This window comes from Grampus griseus (genome assembly GCF_964374135.1).
Source record: "Grampus griseus genome assembly, chromosome: 8".
In the NCBI taxonomy this organism is placed as follows: Eukaryota; Metazoa; Chordata; class Mammalia; order Artiodactyla; family Delphinidae; genus Grampus; species Grampus griseus.
Genome location: NC_139002.1, coordinates 19123053 through 19136975, shown reverse-complemented (window position 1 = coordinate 19136975; position 13923 = coordinate 19123053). Strand labels below are relative to the sequence as shown.

General features: G+C 41.0%; 2 protein-coding genes across 2 annotated transcripts in view; one reads left to right on the top strand and one right to left on the bottom strand.

Annotated features, from left to right (window-relative positions):
* Positions 1–5983, bottom strand: part of ZW10 (zw10 kinetochore protein) — a 32861-nt gene extending 26878 nt beyond the window's left edge. Inside the window, exons 1-2 of the mRNA XM_082660555.1 lie at positions 5806–5983; positions 3025–3159 (exon numbers count right to left, since the gene is read on the bottom strand). Coding sequence (XP_082516681.1) covers positions 3025–3159; positions 5806–5910 — 240 coding nt within the window. The 5' untranslated portion in view covers positions 5911–5983. The remainder of the gene's footprint in view (positions 1–3024; positions 3160–5805) is intronic.
* A 6992-nt stretch (positions 5984–12975) lies between these two features.
* CLDN25 (claudin 25) lies at positions 12976–13667 on the top strand (the record flags this gene model as incomplete). The annotated part of the gene is given in 3 exon segments (XM_082659830.1): positions 12976–13294; positions 13297–13472; positions 13476–13667. Coding segments are annotated over 3 exon segments (687 nt in total).
* Between the last annotated feature and the right edge of the window lie 256 nt (positions 13668–13923).

Here is a 13923-nt window from a genome sequence, read left to right as displayed (position 1 = left end):
AACAACAAAATCCTAGAGCAGTGTTTCTCAAACTATAACATACATACATACATATTGCTTGGTGAATCTTATTAAAGTGCAGATTCTGATTCAGTAGGTCTGGGATGGGGCCTGAGATCCTCCACATCTAACAAGCCACCAGGTGTTGCCAATTCCGCGGCCTACAGACCGTTGGAAGACAATTCTTTAGGAGTCTCTCACATTTCTGCACTATCTTGCAAGTGAAGCAATTGACTGTCTTTTGTTCTGGACTATCTTTTCAAAAATGTTTGTGTAGTAAACAGCTTGAAAAATAGAGATGGCGTTTTCCTCCGTAGCAAAAAGCCAGCATGCTCACTACCCGTTAGAAAAGGTTCAGGTTCCCTAAGCACAGAAATTCTCTTCCATCCATACAGTCCACTGCACACCGCCCTGTAGAAACTGGGGCTTGCAGCACTGTGCAAAAACGTTCATCCTCTGGCTACCGCTGTGAGTAATAAACTGTCCTTCACAGTTCTTGACACAGACTACACTACAGTAGCCAGGCCCTGGGTTGTAGAATCAGCCTGCTAGCCTAGACACTACGATTGAAAAATATGTATCTTGTTTAAGCCACTGCATTTCAAGTTCCCGCCCGGCCTCCATCTTTCTTTACAACAGTCTAGCCTCCATCTTCATACAATCCAACTGTGCAGCTCCATTTGTATACCCCACAGGCACCCCATATTTAAACTCAACAAAAACCTACTCCTCCTCTAGATTGTTTCAGTGAATGACACATCAATGACCTAGTTCCCCAGTTATCTTTGACTCCGTAGTCTTTCACCCCCCATATCAACAACTCCCAGAGATCCTATAGCTTTTCAAAGTCCCTAGGATTCGTCCACTTTTCTCCACCCCCACTGCCATTGACGATGGAGCACGTTGCATCCTGTCTTGCCCGATTACTTTAACTGCCTCCTAATGCTTTAAGTGCCTTCTCATTTCCCAGTCTCTTTTCCCTCAAGTCCTTTCTTCAGACTGCAAGCAGAATGGGATTCCTAAAACTCAAATCTGACATCACTCTCCTGCTTAAACTCTTCCATGGCTTCCACAGGGCAATCAAGATAACGTCCTTACTACTTAAACTGATACACACAGTCCTTGCTTACCTTTTTAATCTCATCTCATGTCTCCTCCCGCCATACTCTCTAAATCTGTCATATGGAATACTTGCAGCTCTCCAAAAGTGACACCTCTCCACTACCTCCATGCCTCTACCATGCTGTCCCCTATGCCTGCCTAAACATTCCTCCTTCATCTTTTGCTTAATTACCTGCCACTTCAGATTCTGGTTTGGACACTACTTCCTACAGAAAGCCATCCTTAGCTATACCTGCTCTCTTTAACTGGATTATTCCAATTTTAGTGTATATCACACTATTTTATTCATCTATAACAGGCATAAGATTCACATTTTGAAATAAAACACTGTCTAGTTCACCAACTACCACAGTATCTGGCACCTTGCAGATGCTCAATAAATATATCAAATATATATATAAACAAATATATATATAAACTCAATAAACACCTTTATAATGTCCACCTATTGAATCTAATTCCCCTTCTCTAGCCATAAATTTGAATCTTTCTCCCATATGAAAATACTGGGCTGCAAATATTGGAAGTGTTTTTCATTGAAGCTAAACACCCTGAGTTTCGTCATTGTTCTTCAGATGGTACAGTGTTCAGGCCTGGACCCTCTCATCGAGACCAGTCACTTTCAAAACATAACAACCAGAACTGAATAAATTTCACCAGCCATAATCTGGCCAGCAAAACGTACAAAGAGCCCATTACTCTCTGGTTCCAGACACTTCATTTCTAACAGCACAGTCTAAGATTGCACTGTTGACTCATTTGTCTGACAATACACTTCGAAAATACTATTTGAACTGCGCCAGAGTTGTAGAGTAATGGAATTATTTTTATTCAAACCTCTAACCAGAATGACTGGTAAACTCACTGTTAAATAGATTTTCTAGGTAGCTAGTGGTTTCCCCACTTGTGATAAGTTTTTATAGAGAATTTTTAAAAATACATCTGTTCTCTTTCCTTCTTTGGTAACTATCACATAGAGAAGAGACTTGGTGTCTTTCCTTTAGGACCTTGAGAATATCTCAACATCCTGATTTTGGATATCAATGCACCCTGACTGATAATTTAGAAATTGAAGTACAAGACACCTACTTTATTTAAATCTCTAATATCAGCTTGATTTTTTTCAACTGCTTTTTTTTTCCTAAAAGGAAACAGCAAGGGAAAAATCCTGGTGAGATAATATATGTGAAAAATATTTTTTAAATTATAAAATGGATATTCCTGTTTCCAGACAGGCTTACTTCTTTGCGATGACAGCGCTCTGGCAAACGTGATGAACATTCTTAAAACCTGCCAGACTTTCCATATGAAGTATAGCAAGCACTAGCCCCACAAAGTGACACAGTACAAGACGGGCAGGGATTTTCTGCATGTCCAGGGAAAGTGGCTTTTTGACAGGAAGTAGAGTGGTTTTGATTGGCGATCTGAGCCAATTTTCCAGAGGAAGGCCGGAAGAAAAGATTGTGCTGAAGCTTTAATATGCTGAGGCCAGCTGCAGATATAAGAGAATGCTGGCCATTAAGAGAGATAAGCATTTTAAAGTAGGAGATAAGGGAAAAGGCCAAATTATACACTTCTATGCTTCATCTGTTTTTGTTTTATTATGAAGACAATAAAATCCTGAGATTATTTTTTAATTTATAAAGTGCTATTAAAATGCAAGACATTATTATTATAGCTTAAAATGTTTTTTTACCATAAAAAAGAAATTGTTTAAAGTATAGTTTTGGAAAATATTTGTATTTTAAAACCGGACGTTACCCTAAAATCATCTAATTCAACTTCCATTTACCAATAAGGAAAGCGAGGTCTTTAAAAGTTGTATAAAACTGAATTGTCTTAGAAATCAGGAAGTTGAACTGCCTCCCTACAAACCTACCCTATATAACAAACTATTCTTACCTCACTCTCTATCCTGGATTTCAGCAGGTCAATGTCATCAGATAGCTTATCCACTTGGGTAACCAGGTCCTGTGCACTTTGCATGCTAGGCAGGAATTCACTGTACTTCTTGCTGATCATACTGCATACCTCGCCCTATTATATAGGATGGAAAAATTACAATGAGATGAGTAGGGAACTCTGTTAAAATACATAGCTCATCTTCTATTAGGTATCTTCCAAGTTAGGGCCTTCTTGCCAGTTACCCACACCCATTCACTTTCCCTCCAAGCCAACGGGTTTCCTCAAAAAACACATTTCTCCCACCATTAAGAGTCCCATAACACGACTAGGGTGCAAGAAGGCAATGATCACCAAATGCCAACAGTGCCCAAGAGTTGTACAAACACTGAAAAAGAGAAACGAAGAGACAAAAATTCTCATTTTGAACTATTATCAGCTCAGACTATAGCCACTAATTTTAATCACACCTAATAGAAAAAAAAGTAAATGGATAAATTAAACCCATAATCTGTATACCTCAAGGGATTTATGAATTTCTATTCTCTTGCTTATAAAATTGTAAGGCCTAATCTTAAAACCCTAAATTTTCTTTTAAGATTTTTTTTTGATATGGACCATTTTAAAGTCTTTATTGAATTTGTTACAATACTCCTTCTGTTTTATATTTTGGTTTTTTGGCTGCGAGGCATGTGGGATCTTGGCTCCCCAACCAGGGATTGAACCCGCACCCTCTGCATTGGAAGGCGAAGTCTCAACCACTGGACCGCCAGGGAAGTCCCTTAAAACCCTAAACTGATTTGAGTTCCATTATCTCCTTTAATGCAAACAAATTATTGAATACTTTGCACTGAATTAGTCAATGCTTTGAAAGACACAGGAATAAATTATGCTTGCACACAAATAAATTCCTTTTAGGTAGGAAAGACAGTATGCACTTAAGTATTCAGAATACAGAATAGAGAAATGTAATATAGCAACAGAGTTAATGTCCTCCAGGAGCACAACTGGGAAACAGAGCACCTCTGCCTGAGGGAAAATGGGGATATTTTTCATGCAGAGAACTATATTTGAGATGGAACTTGAAAAACGAGTAGAAATACTAATAGGTTAAAGATGGAGAAACGGCAACATAAGTAAAATCTGGGAACTAGGAAAAAAGTGGGCCTGTTTGGAGTATAAAAAGTAATTCTCAACTGTCTGAAGATTCAAGTCAGGGAAAATAAACTAGTGAAAGGAAAGTTAGGTCCAGAACAGGGAGGAGCCTTGAGTGCCATGTTAAAGTAGCTTAATAGCCTGCCCTCTTTCCATCATATAAAAAGTGATGGGGCTTCCCTGGTGGCGCAGTGGTTGAGAGTCCGCCTGCCGATGCAGGGGACACGGGTTCGTGTCCCGGTCCGGGAAGATCCAACATGCCGCGGAGTGGCTGGGCCCGTGAGCCATGGCCGCTGGGCCTGCGCGTTCCGAGCCTGTGCTCCGCAACGGGAGAGGCCACAACAGTGAGAGGCCCGCGTACCGAAAAAATAAAAATAAAAAAGTGATGAAAAATTCTGAAGCCATATTACAGAAGAGATGCCAGTGACATGAATACTTAACATTTAGGAAATCATTTTGGTAAAATGAAAATATTTTTGTGCCTTTATGGTACAGTGCCAAAATGGCTTCCTTAAATCCAGACCTACACGGTACATATCTTTTTATTTTTATTTTATTTTTTTAACATCTTTATTGTAGTATAATTGCTTTACAATAACAAAGTGACTCAGTTATATATATACATATGTCCCCATATCTCTTCCCTCTTGTCTCTCCCTCCCTCCCACCCTCCCTATCCCACCCCTCTAGGTGGTCACAAAGCACTGAGCTGATCTCCCTGTGCTATTCGGCTGCTTCCCACTAGCTATCGATTTTACGTTTGGTAGTGTATATATGTCCATGCCACTCTCACTTTGTCCCAGCTAACCCTTCCCCCTCCCCGCGTCCTCAAGTCCATTCTCTACATCTGTGTCTATTCCTGTCCTGCCCCTAAGTTTGTGAGACCCATTTTTTTTTTTAGACTCCATATATATGTGCACATCTTTTTAAATGAAAGTAACAAAGATGTGGGCAAATACAAATGTAGGGTAAAGATAGCAGTACAAAGTGGAACTGCGTGTGGTTTGTGCCTTTTGTTTTTGTATCAATCTCAAGACAGCAGGGTCCAAAGAAGTGCTATTCACGTGTTTTATAACATCGTAGTCTCAAGGGCCTGGAGGTGGAGAAGAGAGTTTAATAAAATATCGATAGGTTTTAATAACAAAAATTTCAGGGATGGAGGAGAACGGCACAATCCTCCCAAAGCCATTATATTCATCCACAAATCGGACAGAGGAGGAAATCACACACCGATGAGGGGTGGGCGGGACTGCCCTCATTTTTATCCCGCTCCTATTCTCCCTCCCTAGAAACCTCGTGCTTCCAGTCCCACTTCCCCTGCTCTGCTTGTCTCCTCGGCCTTCGCCCTCGACCCCCCAATCCCTCCCCAGCCTAACCCCACTCCCAACGCTGCCCCAGTCACCGCCTTTTCCTCTCCACTGTCCCGCCTCCTTTCCTCCGCAGTCCCCAACCCTGGTCTGGGCTTCCCTCTAAGCCCCCTCCTCGGCCCACACACCTCCCAGCCCTCCCACTCCTCATTCCTCCCACTCGGCTTCCACGCCTGACCGCTGGCATCCACTCTGGCTGCCATGGCTCTACTCCTCCCTCCGTCCCTTTATAGCCAGCCGCCAGCTGCCCCGGCTTCACCTTAATCTCCTCCACCCGCTGGGTCAGGCGGCTGATCCGAGTGCACAGATCCTCCTTTTCCAGCCTCCCCGAGTGTGCCAGGACTTCCGTCACGAACGAGGCCATCGCTACCACAAGAAGCAACCCGGGCAGAGTCACTCTCTTGTAGCCAGCGCGGCAGCTCCAGTCCCGCCGGAGGCCTTGGCGCGCGGCCTGCCGGGAAACGGAGTCTCGCGGGGCCCAGACCTCCGCACGAAAAGCGAGGCCCGTACTACAACTCCCAGTAGGCACCGCGGCTATCCTAGCGTGGACTTTTCACGGTGTCCCGTAGTTGGCAAACTGTGCGGAGACGCGTTTTCTCCTTGCTCATTTTCAAATAGCTTGCCTTTCCCCGCCGGGTTTTCACTAGAAGAAAAATGTTTTTATTTAATAACCAGTCACAACTGAATTTTTCTCAGCTTCAAAACGTTTACCTGTGAAATTTATCTACCCTGAAGACCTAACGAGCCCATCTTGATCTTTTTTCGTTAAATATTCATTCTCATGGGCCTCAGTGGCCGTCAGAGTTTATGTGAATGGTGCCCTCTGCAGTTGTGCAAGGAAGTGGAATCACCTCATTATAAATAAAAGTATGCTCATAATTGCACTCCTTTTATATATAGTATATATATATACATATATAACATCTATTAAATATATTATAAGTTTATATTATTTATATTACCTAGGTATAAATAACATTAGTACTGTATGGACTGGAACATGATACTTAGCACTTTCTATCAGCGATTACAAATCAATTTTATCAAAACTTTAAAAAAATTCTTTCATTATTTAAATGTGTTACATACATACTATAAGATATATGTATGTATGTATACATATATGCATATAAATGCGTTACATACTAAAAGATTTTCACAATATACTATGTACAGTATTAAAAAATAGATAGATATAGATACATATATAGAGGTAAAGGTAAAGGAAGTACACCAATTTAACTCTCTTAGTGGTGAATTTATGGTATTTATTCTCTTCTTTTCCCTGTTTTTTTCTATTTTTCTACAATAAACATGTACTGCCTTGATTAAAATGCTTTTTAAAATTTTTTTAAAGGTACCTTGTGACGGTGGACCCCCAAGTAGATGCTGACACTAAGGTTCCTGTCAATTTTAAGTGCCTGTGGAACAATCTGCTTATCCTAGTGACGCAGGGGCAGCTTCCTGTGACATGAGCAAAGGGGGTTGAGACGGGAAGCCATAACATCTTGGGAATCGCCTCTCCCTAGAAAACCAACCAAACTTCTGTTTGGTAGACCTGTCAGCCTCTCTTTGAATTCTAAATGCTACTAATAATAAATGCCCAGTGAGAAAGAAGGACATGCAAATGAAATTCCTGAAAATTTGTATCACATATTTATTGAGCAACTATTATATGATGGACACTGTGCTAGGCTGGGAATCCAAAATATGTGAATAAATAATCTCAGGAAAATATGATCATTACTATCTTTGAGGTAGATGAGGGATTGATCCAGATGTGGTAGGGCCTAAATTTTATACACTTGCCAGAAGGCGGAGGACTCTTTAAGGAAAAGAATATAAAATAACAAATACAAAATTAAGTGCAGGCCTTGGAAGGAGTCTGTGCAAGTAACAGGCCTGGAAGCTTAATCCACCTCTAAGGAGGTACAAAGGGCAGAGGAAATATTGGGGGAGGAGCACCCAGTCACTGATTGAATCAGGGAGGTTCCACAGTAATAAGTAATCTGAACTAAGAATGGAAGGAGGTGTCAGGTTGAGGTTCTGGAATCTTCCTCCAGGAAATTAAGCCATGAATACCCACAAACACAACTGCAGAAGCTCCACCTCTCCCTGAGCACTGGATAAGCTAAGGACTATCCCTCAAGTTTCCAGGAAGAGACAGGGGAGAGCCAGACTTAGGAAGGAGAAAAAAGAGCATAGGGAATGGAGTAGGATTGCTACACACAGACAGACAATGCATGCAGGCATGAATGAACACTTGAGTAAATAAAAAGAAATTAAAAGCTCTTGGATTAGAAGAATTAATATTGTTAAAATGGCCATACTATCCAAAGCAATCTACAGATTTAATGAGATCACTATCCAATTACCCACAAAATTTTTCACAGAACTAGAACAAATAATGCTAAAGTTTATATGGAACCACAAAAGGCCCAGAATTGCCAAAGCAATCCTGAGGAAAAAGAACAAAGCTGGAGGCCCAACCCTCCCAGACTTCAGACAATACTACAAAGCTACAGTAATCAAAACAGCATGGTACTGGCACAGAAAGAGACATATGGATCAATGGAACAGAATAGAGAGCCTAGAAATAAACCCACTCACGTATACGGTCAACTAATCTTTTACAAAGAAGGCAGGAATATACAATGGAGAAAAAAAGTCTCTTCAGCGAGTGGTATTGGGAAAGCTGGACAGCCACATGTAAATCAATGCAGTGAGAACACTCCCTCATACCATACAAAAAATAAACTCAAAATGGCTTAAAGACTTAAATATGAGACATGATGCTATAAAACTCACAGAAGGGAACATAGGCAAAACATTCTCTGACATAAATCATAGCAATATTTTCTTAGGTCAGTCTCCCAAGGCAGCAGAAATAAAAGCAAAAAGAAACAAATGGGACCTAATCAAACTTACAAGTTTTTGCACAGCAAAGTAAACCGTAAACAAAATGAAAAGACAACCTACAGACTCAGAGAAAGTATTTGCAAACAATGCAACCAACAAGGGCTTAATTTCCAAAGTACACAAAGAGCTCATACAACTCAACAACAAAAACAAAAAAACCCAATCAAAAAATGGGCAGAAGACCTAAATAGACATTTCTCCAAAGAAGACATACAGATGGCCAAAAAGCACATCAAAAGATGTTCAGCAACGCTAATTATTAGAGAAATGCAAATCAAAACTACAATGAGGTGTCACCTCACACTGGTCAGAATGACCATCAACAAAAAGTCTACAAATAACAAATGTTGGAGAGGATGTGGAGAAAAGGGAACCCTCCTTTACATTGGTGGGAATGTAAATTGGTGCAGCCACTATGGAGAACAGTATGGAGGTTCCTTAAAAAACTAAAACTAGAGTTACCATATGATCCAGCAATCCCACTCCTAGGCATATATCTGGAGAAAACACTAATATACGAAAAGATATATGCACTCCAATGTTCGCAGCAGCACTATTTACAATAGTCAAGACATAGAAGCAACCTAAATGCCCACTGACAGATGAACGGATAAAGAAGATGTGATATATATATATATATATATATATATATATATATATATATATATATATATATACACATACACACACACACACAGTGGGATAAAAAGCCATAAAAAGGAATGAAATAATGCCTTTTGCAGCAACATGGATGGACCTAGAGATTATCATACTGAGTGAAGTAAGTCAGACAAAGACAAATATCATATGATATCAATTATATGTGGAATCTAAAAAAATGTTACAAATGAACTTATTTACAAGAGAGAAACAAACTCACAGAGATAGAAAACAAACTTATGGTTACCAAAGGGGAAAGCTATGGAGGGAAAAATTAGGAGTTTGGGTTTAGCAGATACAAACTGTGTATAAAACAGATAAACAACAAGCACCTACTGTATAGCACAGGGAACTATATTCAATATCTTGTAATAAACTATAATGGAAAAGAATTTATATATATATATATATATTTATATATATATATATATATATATATAGGTAGATATAAACCTGAATCACTTTGCTGTACACCAGAAACTAACACAACATTGTAAATCAAGTATACTTCAATAAAAAATAAATTAAAATTTAAAAAAGAAATTAACAAATGAATGGGTTCTGTTTTCCCTCACTAATCTGACCTCCTTCATATTCCACGCTTATTGTGGTTTGTATCTCTCCTGACTCACAGATTTTCATAAATTACCAAGAAAGGGCTCTGAAGAAAAGCCGAAGAAATAAGGAACAATGTCTGAAAGGATTCCTCCTGACCAATCATGTCTCACACACATGTGGCATGCCTGGATTCAGGAAGCTAAGTAACAGACACAAATCTGGATGGATATAGTACAAGCAGACACTTTCCAGAGATGCATAATATTTTGCCATCGTTTTGATTAGAACATGCGCTTGTTATAAAAGCAGCAGAAGGAGCCTACAATTTAAAAGAGCATCCCATTTGCTTCAAGATAGGATTAAGGGAGGGAGGGGGAGTGGTGGATGCAGGTATGGGTGAAAACAGATTGGTATGAGTGGATAATTTCTGAAGCTGGGTGATAGTACATCAGATTTCTTTATACCATTTGCTCTACTTTCGTATGTGTTTGAAATTTTCTATAATAAAACATGAAAGAAAAAAGGCATTCCAGAAGTTTCTGCTCACCTCCTTCCACCCCTACAAGACTGATAAGCTAATCAGGCCGCTTAGTTGTTGAGACGTCATTTGGGTAAAGTCAAGATACTGCTTTTTCAGACGCTTCCTCCTTGCTGACTATCCCATGTCCCTTTTTCACATTGTAGTGTACCACAGGGCAATCAGTAGGTTAAAATATGTACAGGAGAATACATCGGTCAACATCTATGTCTTCAATATAATAAATCCCAATTTTCTTCCATATTTTGCCATAAAAAGGAGCCCATGCCTGCATGCTGTGTCACCAGTGGGCAGGCGCAGCGCAGGAGGCATCTCTGTTCTGGTGCTGGAGACAAGAATAGGAAACGTCACAGTCCGAGCCTCCTGGCTCAGGAGTTGGATCTGTTGCTTGCCAGCTGGTGCACCTTGGCAAGTTACCTGACATGTATCTCACAGCGGTGGTGTGAAAATTAAATAAGGGTAAAGAATCTAGCCAATTTACATTCCCACCAACAGTGCAAGAGTGTTCCCTTTTCTCCACACCCTCTCCAGCATTTATTGTTTCTATATTTTTTGATGATGGCCATTCTGACCGGTGTGAGATGATATCTCATTGTAGTTTTGATTTGCATTTCTCTAATGATTAATGATGTTGAGCATTCTTTCATGTGTTTGTTGGAAGTCTGTATATCTTCTTTGGAGAAATGTCTGTTTAGGTCTTCTGCCCATTTTTGGATTGGGTTGTTTGTTTTTTTGCTATTGAGCTGCATGAGCTGCTTATAAATGGAGAACAGTATGGAGGTTCCTTAAAAAACTGAAAATAGAATTACCATACAACCCAGCAATCCCACTACTGGGCATATACCCTGAGAAAACCATAATTCAAAAAGAGTCATTACAACAATGTTCACTGCAGCTCTATTTACAATAGCCAGGACATGGAAGCAACCTAAGTGTCCATCAACAGGTGAATGGATAAAGAAGATGTGGCACGTATATACAATGGAATATTACTCAACCATAAAAAGAAACGAAATTGAGTTATTTGTAGTGAGGTGGACGGACCTAGAGTCTGTCATACAGAGTGAAGTAAGTCAGAAAGAGAAAAACAAATACAGTATGCTAACACATATATATGGAATCTAAGAAAAAAAAAAAGGTCATGAAGAACCTAGGGGTAAGATGGAAATAAAGACATAGACCTACTAGAGAATGGACTTGAGGATATGGGGAGGGGGAAGGATAAGCTGTGACAAAGTGAGAGAGTGGCATGGACATATGTACACTACCAAACGTAAAATAGATAGCTAGTGGGAAGCAGCCGCATAGCACAGGGAGATCAGCTCAGTGCTTTGTGACCACCTAGAGGGGTGGGATAGGGAGGGTGGGAGGGAGAGAGACGCAAGAAGGAAGAGATATGGGAACATATGTATATGTATAACTGATTCACTTTGTTATAAAGCAGAAACTAACACACCATTGTAAAGCAATTATACTCCAATAAAGATGTTAAAAGAAAAAAAAGAATCTGGCCAAAAGTCTGGTATTTAGCCTCACTCAGTAAATGCAAATTATTGCCTTTCCTGTCGGAACCTGCCTCTTGGCAGCAGCAACAAATAGGAATGGAAGCTGGTGTGACTACCATCTATTTATAGCTGTTGTCCCAGCAGCAGCAGGGGACTGGGGAGGAAGGGCTTTTCCTCCTGGTGTATTCTGGGTCTGGATAGGTTCCTTGGATTTGGGAATTTTTTTCTTCTGTTTACAAAAATACTAAATGATAAATTTGTAAAAATGTATAAAATACATAGACAAGCACAAGACAAAAACAAAAGAAAATAAGAACTATCCATAATCCTTCCAGTAAAATAACCATGGTTAACATTTTGTGGTATATACACATATAGATACACACACATAGATACAGATATATGCGCTTTTTTGTGAAAGTGAAACTGCATTCTATATACTCTATATACTGTTTGGTCACTGCTTTTCTCACTTAACAACGTATCAAAAGCATTTTTTTTTTTTTTTGCCATACGTGGGCCTCTCACTGCCGTGGCCTCTCCCGTTGCAGAGCACAGGCTCTGGACGCGCAGGCTCAGCGGCCATGGCTCAGGGGCCCAGCCGCTCCGCGGCATGTGGGATCTTCCCGGACCGGGGCACGAACCCGTGTCCCCTGCATCGGCAGGCGGACTCTCAACCACTGCGCCACCAGGGAAGCCTCAAAAGCATTTTTCATGTCATTAAAATTTCTTCTACATCAATTTAAAACAGCTGCCTAAATTGTACATAATAATATATAATTATTAACACTAGTTCAGTGGATATTTTCATAAATATTGGTATATATTCACAGTAAATTAAGGTAAGTTCTTGGACGTAGGGTGCTGGGTCAAAGTATGCAGATATTTAAAAGTGTAAAACATGAAGCCATGTTACCCTCCGGAAAGATTACATCAATGTATATTCCCAGAACATCATTCTCGTCTTCTCGGAACTGGGGAGTGATTTAAGCGTATGAATTCACTCATCAAATATGTATTGATGGCTTACTGTCTGGCTTTTTTGCCTCTCATGGGACCCTCCCCCAGAATCCACACCCACATCCAATCTTGGGTACACCCTCTAAACCCAAAGTTTGCCAAGTTCCTGGCACCTGCCTCAGTTGCTGAGTGGACTCCACTCAGCTCCCCAGAAGTCCTGCCTGCTGACCAGTCACCAAGCCGCCTGTCCTCCTTTCCTTTCTGCCTTTCCTTTGTGGTGGGAGCAACCATGGCCTGGAGTTTCCGTGGGAAAGCCCAGCTTGGGGGACTGCTCCTCTCTCTGCTTGGCTGGGTCTGTTCATGTGTCACCACCGTCCTGCCCCAATGGAAAACTCTCAGTCTGGAGCTGAACGAAATGGAGACCTGGATCATAGGACTTTGGGAGGTCTGCGTAGATCAAGAGGAAGTTACCACTGTGTGTAAGGCCTTTGAGTCCTTCTCGTCTCTGCCCCTGGAGCTCCAGGCATCCCGCATCCTCATGGTAGCCTCCCATGGGCTGGGACTACTGGGGCTTCTGCTCTCTGGTTTTGGGGCCCAATGCTTCCGGTTTCAAGGATCAGATGGGTATTCCAGAGGTGGCTTTGCCTCCTGGGAGGGACTTTGGAGGCATCAGCTTTGGCCACTCCCCTCTTTCCAGTCTCCTGGGTGGCCTGCGCCACAATCCAAGACTTCTGGGATGACAGCGTCCCTGAGATTGTGCCTTGGTGGGAGTTTGGAGATGCCCTCTAGCTGGGCTGGGCTGCTGGTGTTTTCCTGGCCCTTGGTGGGTTACTCCTTATCTCCTCGGCCTGCCTGGGAAAAGAAGATGTGCCCTCTGTCCAGATGGCTGTCCCTACAGCAGCCCCACCATCCTGTGCTCCAGCGGAGAAGTTCGATCGCTTGTTCCACCTAATGCCAAGACCTAGGATGCTGTTCATCTAGGACAAGCTTTGCCAAGAAATCTATGGAACAGAGGAATGTCAGGAGAATCCTCTCTCTTCCTTATCCTCCATCACTCTATATTTGCTTGCCTCATTTTAGAGGTGGTAGACACTGTCTCATTTGTTCAAGAATTTGACTATCTTGGTGATATGGCGATCCTAATTTCAGAATGAAAAATCAAGGCACAGTTTCTAAAGACATGTTTATCTGATTTAGATTTTATTTACATAAAATACTTTTAAACTCATAACATTAA